Source organism: Pseudopodoces humilis, chromosome 33 (assembly GCF_049639895.1).
Source record: "Pseudopodoces humilis isolate 2021_Gansu_Grassland_sample_001 chromosome 33, ASM4963989v1, whole genome shotgun sequence".
NCBI lineage: Eukaryota > Metazoa > Chordata > Aves > Passeriformes > Paridae > Pseudopodoces > Pseudopodoces humilis.
The window spans coordinates 1,194,629-1,212,087 of record NC_142232.1 but is presented as its reverse complement, the minus strand read 5'-3'; the positions used below and the strand labels follow the sequence as shown (position 1 = coordinate 1,212,087).

The following is a 17,459-nucleotide window of genomic DNA, read 5'->3' as shown; positions in this document are numbered from 1 at the left end:
AACTAACTCTACTTTTTCCCAAAGGGATTCTTATATAAAAAGCTTTCTCTGCAGGGCTTGTTGGGTCCTTAAAGCACAGCTCCCATAAAACAAAACACTTTCAGGCTTTTTGTCCTTTTCTTGAAAACGAGGGTAATTTGGAAGAAAAAAAAGGGAAAATGCAGCAGGTTTTTTCCCGGGAAAGGGAAACAAACTTTTGGGAAATCTCATTTTCCAAAACCCGGGGAACTTTTCAGATGCCCCCAAAAATGTATTGGGTTAAAATGCCTTTTTGGGCACCGGGAGCCCCTGCAGTCTGTCTCCCCGCACTCTGAAAATTTCGGGTTTTCCTTATGGGGAAAAAGGAAAAATTTTTCAGGGTTTGAAAATCAAAAGGGGCCCACCCCTGTAGAAACCCTGTGCTTGTTGGATTCTCAAGTCAATGCAAAAAACGCTGTTGCCCACCCCAAAAAAGGGGCCGGGGAAAAAAAGAGGGGTTTTTGGGCCCGGTTTCCCCCCTTCCACCAGGCCCCCGCTTGCTTTGGTTTGAGTTTTTTTGCTTAAATTCGGGAAAAGATAACAGCAGCCCTGAGTTTGCTGTTTTTTTTTTTCTTCGGGCCCTTTTTAAAACACCCCAAAAAGGCTGGAAGGGCCCTTCAAAAGCCAAAGAAAAAATGTTCCCTGAGAATGGAGGGGTTTTGGGCGAGGGAAGGCTTGATTTCCCCCCACTGCGAAAACAAACCCTTACAGCAGATGCTGAGGTGTTTGCAGGGCCATTTTTTAAAAGGGGGTTTTGGTGGAAGTCCTTCCGGGCCGGGAGGGCCCTTTGGGGAATTTTGCCCCAGTGAGCAGAGGAACACGGGAAGGTGAAAAAGACAGGGGGGTCAGAGAGTTTTTGCTCCTTACCGACGGGAGCAGTGAAACTTTTAATTTAAGGAGTTTTTTGTTCGGCCTTTTCAATTCCCACAATTCCAAAAGCCCAAACACTTTCCATTTTGGGGGGCCATTTGGTCGGCGCTTCACCATTTCCGGTCCCATCCCCCAAAGGGAGGCCCGGTCCCCGAGCACCGCTGATTGTCCCTCAGGGGTGAGTGAGCAAAAAGGGAAAAAAATCAGCGGGAGGAGGAAAGAAAAATTTACTTTTTTAAAATTTTTGATATGTCAATTGGGAAAACCAGCCAAAAAAATTCCCCAGTAAAATTTTGGGAGAATGTGAAATTTGAATTTCCTGGACAAAAATCCCTGCCCCTTTTTTCCTTGGGGCTTTAGCCAAGGCAATAAAAAATTGGCTCCCTTCAAACATCCCCCCATTTTTTACATTTCCCTCCAGCAGTCCCTTTTGTTGCCCTAAAAGGTTTGATTGTAGCTCCCTCCCTCTGGAAGGAAAACCCCAAAAGACACAACAGAGAAATTTGCACTCTTGGCTGCTTGTGGTTCCTTGTCTTTTAGCTGTGTGCAACTGAAACTTTTCCTTCACCCCACGGGCGGGGGGACCCTGCCCTGCCGCAGCAGCTTTTCTGGGGAGCTGGCAGTCATTTGAAAGCACCCCCAACCCCCCATTCCGGGAAAGGCTGAAGTTGAGAAAAGAATACATAAACCCAGTTGGGACAGAGCCGTCAGTTCGAGCGGGATGTTTTGTTTTTCACTTTCTGATGGATCACTGGTTGGAGGGGAAAAAAAATCCAGCCCTTGCAGGCCTGAGGAGAAAACAGAACCAGGGGGGCAAAAAGGGAGTGTTTGTGAGTTCGTAAAACAAGAAAGGAAAAAAAGCTGGGGAAGGGTTTCCCCTTTGCAGGGGAATGGGGGAGGAAGGGCCAGAAACACAGCGCCTTTGAGAGCAAGAGTTTGCTGCCCCAAACAGTAGAGAGCAGCACCTTTCTCGGAAAGGCATGTCACTTTTGAAAGAGCCCCACCCAAACTGTGCTGTAGACTGTCCCCTGCAAACCCGCCAGGGGACTGCAAACTGCAGTGCCTGTGTCAGGGGCAAAAAGGGGATTTGGGGGCACCCACTATCTTTTCAGCGAGGAATTTAAAAAAAATTAGTCTTTTCTTTTTTTCTTTCCCGTTGGTTTCAAATCCGCCACCACACCTTTTTCTTTGAGACAAAGGAATGTAGTGCAGACAGGCAAAAGTTTTAAACTAGGCAAAGGGGGAGGAAATGCAAAAAGCCAATGCAGAGACAGAGTGAAAAACAAGAGCAGGGGATAAGAGGGGCAGGGGGTGAGGGCCATTTAGTGTAGGGGCCCCTGGCAGACAGTTCATTGAGAAAGCTCTTGCTTGGGCCCCCGCCTGAGCAGCCAAAACCCGAAACCAAACTTGGCCCCTGAAATCCCTTTCCCCTTTTGAGCCCCCGTTTCCCCGACCAAACCAGCTCAAAAGGGCCCTTTGAGTTCATGGCCCATGAACACACCTCAGAGTGGTGTGGAAATGGGAGGAAGGCATGGAGGCAGAGTTTTGTCCTGGATGGCTGCTATTCATAGAAATGAAAAGCCATGAGGAAACTCTTTTCTTGTGGAGAACTCTCCATGGAAAGACAAGAAAACAAGAAAACTCCTCTCCCTACAGAGACTGATGAAAAGACTGTTGTGTAGTTGGTACTGCATTAACATCCCCAGTTTTGTCTCTACACTTTCAGCTGAGAAAGGTAAAAGTTTGGTGGGAAGAGAAATGGTGTTCTGGAGGTTTTATTCTGGTTTCTTATTTCTTGTAGTCCCATTAATAAAGTTCCTTTATTCCTTCTAAGTTTTAAGCCTATTTTGCCCTTCTCCTAATCCATATCTCACAGTGAGAAATGAGTAAGTGCCCTGGAGATTTCAGCCAGCGCTAAACCCACCACATTATTTAGTGCATTAGCCAAAAAACTCAAATTAGAGAATCTAAGCCACTGCACCAGGCTGAAGCTGAGGATCCCCAGCCAAGCTGAGAGGGAGGAGAACACAGCATTTGTGGGATCCTTTCCAGTCTGACTTGCTTTAGCTGGAGCCTGGCGGAAGAGAGAGCAGGAGAAGGGTTGGCTGAGTCCTCTCCCCTCTGCCTTGCCCTTCTCTGCTGGATCCTCAGTTCATCCCACACCCACCCCAAGACTCCAGCCCCATCCTACTGGTGCTGACGGGATTAAAGGAGATAAAGAGGAGATTAAAAAGATAAAGAGTGGAGAAAAAGAGAAGTTTAAATGCAGTTTAAATATGAAAGAAATGCACGTGTTAGTGACTGCTGAGAGTTTCAAGGGAGCTGAAGGGTTTGCGAAGGGACAGGAGCCCGTGAAGGGCTCAGGAGCTGCTGCTGCCGGGAGGGAGGAAATGCACCAATGGCTCCCAGCAGAGTCTGTGCTTTGAGGCTCTTTCCCAAACAGCTGCAGGAGGGAAAGCAGCTGAGTTTGGAGGAAGAGTTTTCTGCTGAGGTTTCCTGTTTGAAGCTGTCACAAGCTTGAGCTGCTCAAGGGAAACGCGGCTCTGCTTCCAGCAGGGCCCAACTGCCCGGGAGCACAACTTAGTTCCCTGGCCCTGAGCCAACGGGCAGCAGCAGCTTCTGTTCCCTCCTGGCTCTTGTGTCATTTCCAGCAGCACAAGACACACCAAGAAAAGCTCCTCCAGAACATGCCATGAGAAACACAACCTGATTTCATTGCATGAAGGAGCTCTGACAGTCCCACGGGCTCAGGTTTGTTTGTCAGTGAACAGAGCAGGGAAAAGCACAGACACATTCCCTGCACAGGGAATTCACAGGAGGAAAGTGCAGCGCTGGAGGATGTGCTTGGATACAACGTTCCCACGGCAGTTTTGGGGATAAAATCGTCAGGAGAGAGAAAAGAAAAAGTCCTACCAAGGGTGGGCTGGGGAGGGCTGGTGCTTCCCGGGAGGCTCCCGAAGCTCAAGAGGACAAAGCCCAGACCTTGTCCAAGCTGCGAGCTGGGTCTGAGCCAGAAACCAGGGGGTGGCAGAGACATTGCTGCTGAAGGGCTTCAGATTGCCAAAGCTAAAGTGTCCAGTATCAAGGAACAACTTGAGGTTACGCAAGTCTCAGTGCCCACGTTCCATCCCCTCATTTCAACCTGAAAGCAGAGCTCCACTTGTGACTCTGCTTTTTAATAATGAATGTCAAACTTCAACAAAATTCTCTTAAAGACCCCATGAAGTTTCACATTGTGAGAGCTCACTCGAGGCAGTCCCAACTCCTGCCCTGCTTCAGTCCCTGTCAAGCCCACTGTGCTTTCCAGCTGCTTTGCTCCAGCTCCCCCCAAATCACCATGAATTCCACTGAACTGAAACAAATCCAAGTCCTCGTGGGTCGGGACAAGGGCAGGGAGAGGTCACTCAGGGATCACCATCAGGGGTGCAACAGCCCGACATGGGGAAATGAACTGAATTTAGGATTGAGCAAATCAGACCAGGAGAAAGAGGATTGAAATCAATCTTGAGAAACACCTCCTCCCGCTCCTGAACTTTTCTGTCCGGGCCGCTGCTCGCGGGGCACAGAGAGGGGCCCGGCCGTGTCCTTCCAAACCTCCCTGGGAATCAGCCCAGAGCCCTCAGCCTTCCTTGTGCCCATCCCCGGGGCCCCTTGTCCCTCCCAATGGCTCCCGTGTCTCTCCCAGTCCATCCCAGACTCTCCCAGTCCATCCCAGTCCATCCCAGTGACCCCGCCTGTCCATCGCGCCCCTCCGTGGATCCTCCGACCCTCAGCCAATCAGAGCGCGCCTCTCTGATGACTCATCAGTTGCCGGGCAGATCCACAGAGCCGAGAGCCCCGCGCTGGACTCGGCCTCCCAGTGCCGCGCACTTCATTCCCAGTCCCTCCCAGTGCCACCACAGTCCCTCCCAGTGCCACCACAGTCCTGCCGAGATGACCCAGAGTCCCTCCCACTCCTTTTTAGCCCATTCCCAGTCTCTTCCGAGTTCATTCCCACTCCACTCCCAGGCGTCCACGCTCTCTTCCAGTGTCCCAGTATCCACTCTCATCTCTTTCAGTGTCACCCCATTCCCTCCAAGTCCATTCCCAGTCCCTCCCAATGCCACACCACTCCTCAGCCATCTCTCCCAGTTCCCCCCCAGCTGATCCCAGTCTGTCCCCACTCTCCCCCAGTGCCCCCAGCGTGTCCATCTCGCTGGTGCCCTCGAGCTCCCAGCCCGGCCCCGGCCGCCTGCTCTGCTCCCTGATGGATTTCTCCCCTGCCCACATCCAGCTGAGCTGCTCCCAGGGCCAGCAGCAGCTCTCGGGCCACGTGCTGGCCACTGCCGTGCTCCCCAGCGGGGACTGGAGCCAGCAGCTCCTGGTGCTGCTGGAAACCGCCCCCGGCAATGCGGGCTCAGCTCCAGCTGCCAGGTGGAGCACGTCAGCCTGGAGCACCCCCTGAGCCGGCACTGGGGCACGGCCCGGCCCCCACAGCGCCGGGGACAGCGGGGGAGGCACTGGGGGGGCCCAGAGGGGGATTGGGGTGTGCTGGGAGGAACTGGGAGGGAGTTTGAGATAGACTGGTTGAAACTGGGGAAGGGATTGAGGTGCTTAGGATGGCTGGGAAGGGGTTTGAAGGATGTTGGGGAGGGTGGGATGAGGTTCTGGGGGTTCTGGTGGGCACTGGGAGGGAGTTTGGGGGTGCTGGGTGTCACTGGGAGGGATTTGAGTGAGCCTGGAAGAGCTGGAAGGAGATTGGGCATTGGAAAGCAGGGATTAGGATGAGGCTGTTTGTGCTGGAAAGAGACTGGGAGGAGTCTTGATGAGTCCTGGTGGGGCTGGGAAGGGACTGGGAGAGGGTTTGGGGGTCCTGGGGCAGTGGGGGGAAATTGGGAGGGGGCTGTGGGATCCTGAGAGGAACAGGAGGGGCTCTGGTGAGTCCTGGGGAGGCTGGGAAGAGACTGGGAGTGATTTAACAAAATAGCAATATTGATCCAGAATCAACATCAATTTGTTAATGGACAAAAAACCTCTCCAACAGTTTAAAGTTACAAAGTGGATGTTTAATCACAGCACTGGGCGAGTGCGGGAGTGATTCCCTTAATACGCACTGCAAGTTGACAAAAGATTCCAGTGTCTATTTATTTACAAAAGTCTTGAATATCCAAAATAAGAATACATATTAATACTAATACATATTCACAATGCTAACACCTCCCATTCCCCACTTTGGATTAAAATGCACAGTAATCAGTTTAAAATGTCATTATGCCTGCGTGGTGGACTCCCTAATTTGAGGAGGGGGTCATTTTGGCGAGGAGGGGTCATCAAGAAATGAAGGAAAACCGCTCTTCCTCACTCTCACCTTTCTACCTTTAGAATGGTTGACATTACAAATGACATTTGGTACAACTCCAGTTTCCTCCCTTGTGACTTTGAAATGGGTTTCCAGATGTAAGGCCTGTGATCTTCCTGATCCCGTTTATCAGTTTCTCTTTTCTCATTATAAGCACAGTTGAACAAACATACAATGACAAGTAATTTTTTACCTCAGTCTGAGATACATTATCTCAAATCCTGCTTCTCACTTAATCATTAACTCTGACTAGTTCCAGCAAGGCCTTTCTCTAGGTGAGATCTCCAAATTTTCTAAAATAACTAATTTTTTAAAATTATTGACTCCAAAGGAGGTTTCAGAGGGTCCTGGGTGGGCTGGGAGAGACTGGGAGGGTCTTTGGAGGGGCTTGGGGTGTCTGTGAGAGGTTTTGGGGGTCCTGAATCCGGCAGACCCCCCAGGGATGCTGTCAAACGCTGCCCACAGCAAGATGCTGACGGGGATCGGGGGCTCCATGTTGGGCTTTGTCTTCCTGGTGCTGCGGCTTGGCTTCTACCTGAGCAAGAATGTGAGAGGGGGGTCCCTAGACTGGGATATCGCCTCCCCCAGAGTGTGTGTGCTCCCCTCATAGCTCCCAAGCTCCATGTCACCCCCTTTTCCCTGCCCACACAGCTCCTGATGCAGTGGCAAAAAGTTCTCTAGGACTGAAAGTCAAAATATCTGCTCTCCTCAAGGAATTCCCATTGTTGGTCTGTGTCCCAATGGATGTTCCTGCTCCGGTGTTCATCCAGGTGCCCACGGGGAGCCAGGAAGATGTGGGGCCTCCCAGCCAGGTGTCTTCCCAACACGGATCACCAGGACCACGGATCACCAGGGCTCTGCCCAACGGGGGTCACTGGGGATCATCCAACGCCGATCCTCCCATGGGGGATGGAGCTGGAGCAGCGCACGAAGCTCTTCCTGCACTCGGGGCACTCGCAGGCCTTCCCTTACTGGTGCCTCCGTTGATGTTGGGTCAAGTTAGAGCTGTCTGAGAAGCTCTTCCCACACTGGGGACACTCGTAGGGCCTCTCCCCACTGTGGATGCGCCGGTGGAGAGTGAGGTTGCCGTTACGGTTGAAGCCCTTCCCGCAGTCGGGGCAGCGGAAGGGCCTCTCGTCTGTGTGAATCCGCTCATGTCTGATGAGAGTGGAGCTGGTCTGAAACCTCTTCCCACACTGGGGACACTCGTAGGGCTTCTCCCCGGTGTGAACGAGCTGGTGTGTCCTCAGGGTGTCACTCCACCCAAAGCTCTTCCCACAATCCAAGCAGGTGTAGGGTCGTTCCCCTGTGTGGATCCTCTGATGCTTCCTAAGGCTGGAGCGGTCATTGAAGCTCTTCCCACATTCCCCACACTCGTAGGGCTTTTCCCCAGTGTGAATCACTTGGTGCTGCATGAGGCCGGAGATGTCTCTGAAGCTCTTCCCACATTTCCCACACTCGTAGGGCTTTTCACCAGTGTGAATCACCTGGTGCCGGATCAGGACGGAGCTGCGGCTGAAATCCTTCCCACATTCCAAGCATTTGTGGGGCTTCTCCCTGCCGTGAGCACTCTCCCCCTGCTCTGAGCTCTGGCTGGATCTCTGGCCGCCTTCCTGGCATAGGGGGGATCTGTCCTCCTCACAGCTCCCTGGACTGGGTTTGCAGCCTCTCCTCGTGTGGGATCTCCAGGGCTTTTCCTCCTCCTCCATCTGGCCACGGTGCAGGAATGAAAAATCCTGGTTTGGGGGAAAAAAGAAGAGAAGAGTGTCTTGGGGTGGGGATTCCTCCTTGCCCAAGTTCATCTCAGGAAGTCATTCAGCATCTTGTGTCTGTAAGAATCTCTAAAACACCAAGATTCAGCACAAACATCCTCCAAACATCAAGATGTTACTATGGGGTTAAATGTTTCTGAAAATGTTTCTTAAAATCATGTAGAGGTAGGCCACAAGAATGCTTGGTATTAGGGATGGTCTAGCAAGCTGAAATGTTTACGGTAATGGGAACTGGTACTTGGGGTCTCCAAGATACCCACCCAGAGATAAGATTCGTACATGTTCATACAAGGATGAGCTAACTCTCATGAAGCATTATTGATAAAGTTAATGAAGCAATATTAATGAAGCAATATTGATAAGGTTGTTACAGTGATTTCTGCTACAGCTGAAATTGTATAACCATGTGCACTTTGGACAAAGACGATGGAGCTAGATTTGGGTTGCTGATACCCCTAGTTCCCGCACACTTCAATAAAGCACCTGCATATAATCAGTCTGTGATTATGTGTGTTCCTGAACTCTAACATTTTGGTGACCCAGATGGGACCCTGTGAGTGCTGCTGAGCGAGCTCACGACCCGATCATGCTCCAGCCGCCACCGAGGGATTCTCGGGGAGCCCATCTGGCCACGACCGTCTCCGCCGCTCACAACGTCCCTCTGAGAGAGGTAAGGTGCTTTTCGGTCTGCTCTGGTGCCTGCCGATAAGACGCAGCGAAAGCTTCGCACGGTTGGGCTGGAGGAATTCCCGGTATTGCCCAGGCGCCGTCTGTCAGACAAGTGCAAAAGTGTTGCAGGTTGGGCAGCAGTGGTGTGTGGTGTATTGTAACTGTAACATGGAGAAGCTTAAAGGGATTTGAGGTGGCAATGCCCCTGTACCACGTACTTCTCCTTTGGGGTTCTTATTGGCACATTGGAAACAGGGAAACTTTGGGCAAGATTTACGTAAAGTTGATTGATTATTGTAATACATGGTGGCCAGGATATGACCTGGACAGTGGGGAAAAGTGGCCGAGAAATGGATCTTTGCAGTATAACACCAATTTACAGTTGATGTTGTTCTGTAAGCCAGAGGGAAAGTGGGATGAAGTTCCGTACGTTGATTTGTTTTGCTATTTGCGAGACAAGCCAGAATGGCAGGCTGAGTGTGGATTGATGGCAGTTAAGGCACGTGTGAGTGATAAATGTGAGGTTTGTGTAAAAGGAAAAAGTTGTTTAGAGCACCTGGCATTAAAAGAAAGTTTGTGTCGGGGGAAAGAGATGGATGTTGATTTACAAGTGGTTTCAAGCAGACCCAAAAGAACCCGATTTTGTTTTGTCTGCCTCCACTTCAATCCTATTTCACCTAACCCTATCTCACCTAATCCCACTTCACCTTGCCCTCTTTATCTTCCTCTACCGCCTTCACCTGATCCTTCTTCTCCGGGAGACGATCAAAATCTAACCATGATACAAGGAAAAGTGAAAAATGCTGGGGAGGAAGATAGCAGTAACGGGGTGATGATAATAAATCAGCGACACCGGTATCCCATCGGACTCGGTCACAGCTTGCTCCGGTTCTGGGTAGAACGGGAAAAGATTTGGGCAGACAAAGGCGGACTGTGATTGCCCCCTTGAGACAAGGAGTAGGAGTAGAAGGGCTGGTGTTTGTGAAAGTTCCTTTTTCACCCGTAGACCTGATAATCTGGAAACAATCAGCTGGAACTTAGAGAGAAAATCCTGATAAAGTAGCAGGGGTGGTAAAAATGATTATGAAAACTCAGAATCCAGATTGGGATGATATACAAGTAATAGTGGAGAATTTAATGGACTCTGCTGAGAAAGAGATGGTGCTTAGAGCAGCCAAGGAGAAGGCGAGAGAAGATCTCAGAACTGGGGTGGTGACGGCGACTTTAGATGAGAACTTCCCAACCGAGGATCCAGGGTGGGATCCCAATGCCTTTGGGGACATGCAGAGGCTGAAGAGATATCAAGAGTGGCTCCAGACAGGGGTTGGGAATGCTGTACCTAAGGCTATGAATTGGTCTAAATTGTATGAGGTAAGACAGGAAAAGAAAGAATCCCCCGCTGCATTTTTGGAAAGGCTTAAGGAGGGAGCAAGAAAGTACACAGATCTTCAACTAGAAACAGAACAAGAGAATGTTCAGCTTGCGTTCATTTTTCTTGGGCCGTCGCAGGATGATATTAGGAGAAAATTGCAGAAGTTAGAAGGAGAAGATTCAAGGAATTTGAATCAATTACTTGAAGTGGCTTGGAAAGTATACAATAACAGGGAAAAGGAAGCTAGTCAAAAGCAGCAGCAAAATCTTTTGGCAGTGATCCAAGGAAGAGAGAATCTAGGTTTCAGAGGACACGGCAGAGGTGGTCGGCAGAGGTGGTCGTGGACTGGGGAGGGGCGGACTTGGCAGAGGACGAGGGGGATGGGTTTTGCCAAGATTAGGGTTAAATCAATGTGCTTCTTGTAGACAAGAGGGGCACTGGAAAAATGAATACCCAAATCGGTTTAACCAGGGCAATCCAATCAGAATCAAGATGCTTCCAAATGAATGGTGCTGGGGGAGTACAGCAGCTGACTAGAATCAGAACAAAAACAAGTACAAGAAACTTTAGTAACTATACAGTTGGGAGATAAAGAAGTAAAATTTCTGGTGGATATGGGGGCTACATATTCTGTGCTAAATGATCTAAAAGGGCAAACTGGAGACAAAACAGCAACAATAGTTGGAGCCACAGGGAAGGAGGAGAATCGACCATTCCTGCAACCCCTGAATCTGTGCTTTGGAAACAAAGTGTTAACACATGAATTTTTAGATATGCCTGAGTGTCCAAATCCACTTTGAGGATGAGATTTATTAGCAAAACTTGATGCAGTGATAACTTTTGAAAACGGGGAGCTGTTAATGAAAAAACTTGAATCAAAGACAGGACAAATCTTAATGATAAAAGAAAAACCAGTCCCTACTATCCCTCAGGAAGTAGAGGATGCAGCAATTCCCTCTGTATGGGAAACAGACATACCACGAAAATCTAAGTTGCCACAACCAGTACATGTAGAATGAAAAGAAGGAGCAAAAGCTGTCCGGGTTAAACAGTACCCCATAAAGCCAGAAGAACGGCAAGGAATAGTAAAGATGATTGAAAAATTTTTGAAGTACCAAATTTTAGAAGAATGTGAATCAGAATTTAATACACCAATATTTCCAGTGAAGAAACCAAATGGTGAGTACAGACTAGTACAGGATTTGAGAGCAATAAATGGAATAACTAAAGATATTTACCCAGTGGTAGCTAATCCTTACACATTATTGACATCTGTGAAAGAGAAATAGAAATGGTTTACTGTAATTGATTTAAAAGATGCCTTTTTCTGCATACCCCTTGACAAAGAAAGTAGGAAACTGTTTGCCTTTGAATGGGAAAATCCAGAAAATGGAAGGAAAACTCAGCTCACCTGAACACGACTCCCACAAGGATACAAGAACAGTCCAACCCTATTTGGAAGCCAGCTGGCGAAGGAGCTGGAGATTTGGACCGAGAACGGGCAAGAACCAAGAGAGCAACACCTGCTGTTATAGTATGTTGATGATATACTGACAACTACAGAAGAGAAAACAACCTGCAGAAAGGTAACAATTGAAATTTTAAATCAGCTGGGAATGGGAGGATATAAGGTGTCTAAGGAAAAGGCACAAATTGCCCAGCAGACTGTGATTTACCTGGGATGTGAAATCTCACAAGGGCAATGTAAGCTGGGTACTAACCGTATTCAAGCTATTTGTGCTATTCCAGAACCCCAGAACCTGCATGAGCTGTGAGTTTTCCTTGGGATGACAGAGTGGTGTTGTGGATCATGGACTAATTGCAAAACCCCTGTATGAAGCCCAGAACACACAACCGCTTACCTGGGGCAGAGCACAGAAGGAGGCCTTCCTCAAACTGAAGGAGGCATTGACAACTGCTCCAGTGTTTGGACCGCCTGATTTATCCAAGGATTCTCAGCTGTCTGTGCATCAAAGCACTGGGAGTGCGACCCAACATTTGGGAAGCTGGAAAAGGCTGGTAGGCTGCTTTTCCAAACAACTTGACAACGTGAGTGCCGTATGGCCTTCATGCCTGCGGGCAGTTGCAGCCACCATGATGCTGATCCAAGAAGCCAGGAAACTCACGATGGGTAGACACATAGATGTCTATGTGCCACACATGGTGACCACTGTTTTAGAACAAAAGGGGGGCCATTGGCTATCTCCAAGCAGGATGAGGAAATTCCAGGTAATCCTGACTGAGCAGGATGATGTCACATTAAAGACAGCTAACCTCTTGAATCCAGCTTTGTTCCTTACCAGCAAACACATCTGCTCAACGAGCAGAACTGGTTGCTTTAACCAGAGCATTAGAGATGAGTGATGGGAAGAAAGTAAATATCTGGACTGACTCAAAGTATGCTTTTGGAATACTGCATGTACACAGAGCACTGTGGAAAGAAAGAGGACTGCTGTCTTCTCAAGGCACACACATTAAACATCAAGATGCAGACCTGCAATTAATAAAAGCAGTACAAAAGCCGGAGCAAGTAGCAATCATGCACTGTAAAGCTCACCAATCAGGAAACTCCAAAATTCATGAGGGAAATCGGAAAGCAGACTGGACAGCCTGACAAGCTGCTCGAGAAGTGCAAACTGCAATGGCATTGATACCTCTAAAAACTAATATATCTCAATTCAATTTACCCCCAGAACCAAAATATTCAATAGAGGATGAGAAATTGGGACGCTCACTGAATGCACAGAAGAATTCAGAAGGGTGGTATGTATATGTATACACAGGGACAAATAGTGGTACCCCCCTTGATAATGAGAGAAGTTCTACAAATTAAACATAACAAATGTCATTGGAGTGCAGAGACATTGCTGAAATTGTTAAAACAAAATTTAATTTCAGTATGGATGTTAACAATGGCAAAATCAGTAATGTCAAAATGTGAAATTTGCTTAAAGAACAATCCAGTGGCTAGACGACAGGCACAATTCGGGAAAATTCGGGAAGGAGTAGAATCAGGAGATTATTGGCAAGTAGATTTTGTAGAATTAGCAAGAACTCGAGGATACAAATATCTATTGGTAGGGGTTGACACATTTTCAGGATGGCCAGAAGCTCTTCCCTGTTGCATAAACCAAGCAAAGGAGACAGTCAAGTGGTTACTGCAAGAAATCATTCCAAGATTTGGGGTGCCTCTAGGAATATCATCAGATAGGGGCCCACATTTCACAGCCACAGTAGTGAGGGAGGTGAGTAGGTTACTGGGAATAGCTTGGGATCACCACACACCATGGAGACCCCAATCCAGTGGACAGGTAGAGAGGATGAATCAGACACTGAAGAGGCAAATCAGCAAAATATGCCAAGAGGCTAAATTGCAGTAGCCACAAGCTTTACCAATAGCACTGCTGAGGATTTGGATAAAGCCTAGGAGCGGGATGTCAGTCAGTCCTTATGAGATATTGTATGGGAAACCATATGAATCCCCTGAACCTAATCCAAATGTACATGTTACAGGGAAGCAAGAGGTGTATAATTATGTTCTGTCCCTTGGAAAAGCTCGAGCTCGACTTTGGAGCACCCTTGTGTGGAACAGGCCGCTGACTCTTGAGAATCCAGTTCATGACATCCCCCCGGGAGATGAAGTGCACATTAAAAGCTGGAAGGAAGAACCATTAAAAGAAAGGTGGAATGGACCCTGTCAGGTACTGTTAACTACCTTGACAGCAGTCAAAGGAGCTGGACTGGATCCCTGCATACATTACACCAGAGTGAAGAAGGTTTCCCCTGCACTGTGGACTGCACAAACTGTAGGGCCAACAAAGCTGCAGATAAAGTGGGTTTGATTGTTTCAAATGTCTAGGTTGCTAGTGACTGTAATGGTGATTATTTTATGGCCTTTAGTGCCATCAGCTGGAATCAATGTTATTTTGGGATGTGAAATGCAAAAGGATCAGCTGACAACTCTTCATTTTAGAATGAAGAGGGATGTGGGGGTGCAGCCAGAAACACAAGTGATAAAAGTCTCTAATACTATTCAGGCAGAAAATGGGATGATTGGATTAATTAAAGATTTTGCCAACATGCAAAACAGCAGCAAAATAACTGCCTGTCTGCCAATACCAAAGGCAGCAGGAGACCAAATAAATTGGGGAATTATAACATCAAAATTTCCTGAAATACAAAAGAATAAAAATGAAAATGTGAGCTGTGTATTGCAAATAGATTATGAGTACCAAAATAAGACAGTGTTTGAAAATGCTGTGAAGCCAAAGTATTCATCTATATGGGATTGTCATGAAAATGGAGGAAAGTATGAACCAAAACTAGGCTGGTATGGGGGATTAGGGAATTATGGATGGTATTATGAAAAGATAGCAAAGGTCATTAAAGAAAAGATTCCAGTATCAAAGTGGAAGTGTGAAGGACAGGAAGGAAAAGATCGGGCTGAAGCTTGGGACAGTGCATGGTCAATGAGTGTGCTTCAGAAATTCCAATCTATGGCAGATAGCCCTTGGTGCATTAAGTGGGAAGGCTCTGAAAGTGAAACAGATCCAGGGGTATGGAACACTGCAACCAGTAGTAGAATGGAGGCAGACAAAGTGAATTGGTGAGTATGGAACAAAACTTAGGACTGTACTTCTGATGATGGAGAAATAAAACAAATGCCACTGCTAGTGGTAGCTCTGCAAATTGGATGTGTCTGCAGAGGAATCAAACATAAACAAGGTGAAATAAATGACCAGATAGGACAAGTGATCCAAAAGGTAATATGTAGCACAAGTACAATTCAGAGTCCAGGCCAATTTGTATGGGCAGCAAGCGATGGCACCTGGACAACACATTTGCCTGTAGGTGAAAAAGTAAAAGAGATAACTTTAGGCCTCCCCACCTCATGCCCAATTTGGAAAAGGTCCCCATTCAAGGCAGAGCATGAACTTCTGCAAATAAGGATGAGACAAGAAGTTCAGGAAAACAAAACTGAAGATGAAGAAAGATGGCAGGAACCCTCCAGTAGTGTAAAATTTGAGTGGGCTCTGGAATCCTTGTTTGGTCCAATAGCAAATTATAACAATAGAAAGATGTTGTACAAACTTACAGGTCAGGTAGAAAGATTGGCAAGAGTTACCAAAGAGGGATTTAGAGAGCTAAATGTACAATTACAAGCCACAACTAAAATGACCCTGCAAAACAGATTGGCTTTAGATATGTTATTGTTGAAAGAACACGGAGTACCTAAAAGGTACGGGTTAGGTGCGGGTACCTAAAAGGACAAATTGATCACTGCTGCATCCACATCCCAAATGGAACTGCAGATGTAGAACACAACATTAATCAATTAAAACCCATAGAACATGAAACACAGAAAGAGCAGGAAGATCTGACCACAAGTTGGTTAGATAAAATTTTTGAAGGGTTAGGATGGAACTTGAGCTCATGGATCAAATTTATTCTTTGAGAGTCTGATAATCCTATTAATTGTGTTCTTAGCAATCTGGTTAATCTGTGCAGTTCTGAAAGGAGAGATAAAGAAAAGAGTATCCTGGAACCAGAAGATAATAAAGGCACTGACACGGGACAGAGATCCACATCCGCATTTGTCATCTCCAAGTCCTCCAGAGTGTAACAACGCTTACGACAACTGTGGATTCGAAGATGAACATCAAGTATAAACACAGAAAAAAGGACTGTATATAGTGAAAGCATTACACTTACTATAGTAAAGTGAAATATTTTCAAAGGGATGAAATATGTTACTATGGGGTTAAATGTTTCTGAAAATGTTTCTTAAAATCATGTAGAGGCAGGCCACAACAATGCTTGGTATTAGGGATGGTCTAGCAAGCTGAAATGTTTACAGTAACGGGAACTGGTACTTGGGGTCTCCAAGATACCCACCCAGAGATAAGATTCGGACATGTTCATACAAGGATGAGCTAACTCTCATGAAGCAGTATTGATAAAGTTAATGAAGCAATATTAATGAAGCAATATCGATAAGGTTGTTACAGTGATTGCTGCTACAGCTGAAATTGTAGAAATATGTGCACTTTGGACAAAGACGATGGAGCTAGATTTGGGTTGCTGATACCCCCAGTTCCCGCACACTTCAATAAAGGACCTGCATATAATCAGTCTGTGATTATGTGTGTTCCTGGATGCTAACAAAGACAGATCAAAAACTTCCAAAACACCAAAAATCTGATATCCCCCCAAAATAGAAAGATTCAGCTCCCACAAAAAAGCAAAACACCAACATTCAGCCCAATAAAGCCCAGAAACTCCAAGATTCAACCCCGTGAAAATCGTGCATCTCCCTGCCCGGGCACTCGCTGCATGGGGGGGTGAGGGGGGCAATGAGGCCGGGCCGGAGCAGGGGGTGCCTGAGAGAGGCCCCGAGCCCGGGGGAAGCCCCTGCAGAGCCATGGAAGTGGCTCCTGGCCGGACTCGGGGATCCCCCTGGCGATCCCCGCTGGAGCAGCCTGCTCCTGAGGGACTCTGTCCCCTGGGAGGGACCCCAGGCTGCAGCAGGACAAGGATTCCTGGCCCTCAGGGGGAGGCAGTGACATGACCTGACTGTGACCCCCATCCCTGTGCCTCTGGGCGGGGAGGGGGACGGACAGGGGCAGAAAGTTAAGCCCGGGAAGGAGGGACAGCTGGGGGGAAGATGGATTTCCGTAGGAATCACTTTACTTCTCATTTTCTTGCTCTGACATGTTTGATAATAAATTAAATTAATTTCCCCAAGTCAGGTGTGCTGTGCCCGTGACCAAGGATTAAACTGTCCCCACCCTCATCCAGACCCCCGAGCCTTTCCTTGTGTGTTCTGCTCCCCGCCCGGGACAGGAAGGAGAGTCACAGAGTTTTGGCCTCGCTCCGGCATGCCCTGCTCCATCCCGGACTCACCCCCAGCTCGCAGCGCCCTCAGCTCCCGGGCACCCCGAGCTCCCGGCGCTTCAGCGCAGCGGCGCTTCCTTGGCCTCCTGCCCGGGCCGGGCCCAGCGCCGGGGCCGCTCCTCAGCCCAGGGTGCCGAGAAATGGCGGAGCTCAGACCAAGGCAGGCGAGTCCGTGCCGTGTGCAGAGCCCGCCGCTGGCTGCGATTGGCTGCTTCTGCCGTCACTCGTGGCTCTGGCGCGCGCTGATTGGGCAGAGCGGGGACAAGCCCGGCCCCGCTGGCGCCCCCAGGGCGGCCGTGGGGCAGGAGAGCCGCCATTGCCGGAGCGTCTGTGCGGGCCCGGCAGCGGCGGCAGCAGCGGCCGGAGCCCGGTGAGGCGGCGGCGGAGCTCGGAGGCGGCCCCGGCCATCGCAGGTGGGAGCCGCGCTCGGTTCTGCGGGGGCTCGGGGCTCGCTGCGGGCCCGGGAGGGGGCGGCAGGGGGCTGTGGCGGGTGGCTTGTGCCGTGGCCGGCCCGTGTTGGCCCTGG

At 48.7% G+C, this 17,459-nt stretch overlaps 1 protein-coding gene across 1 annotated transcript; it reads right to left on the bottom strand.

Annotated features, from left to right (window-relative positions):
• Nucleotides 1-5,937: 5,937 nt before the first annotated feature.
• Nucleotides 5,938-17,069, bottom strand: LOC148182327 (uncharacterized). The gene is made up of 2 exons (XM_088068954.1): nt 16,943-17,069; nt 5,938-7,962 (listed from the first exon to the last, which is right to left on the bottom strand). Exon 2 carries the CDS (start codon nt 7,933-7,935, stop codon nt 7,195-7,197), a length of 741 nt encoding a protein of 246 aa, XP_087925080.1. The 5' UTR covers nt 7,936-7,962; nt 16,943-17,069; the 3' UTR covers nt 5,938-7,194.
• Between the last annotated feature and the right edge of the window lie 390 nt (nt 17,070-17,459).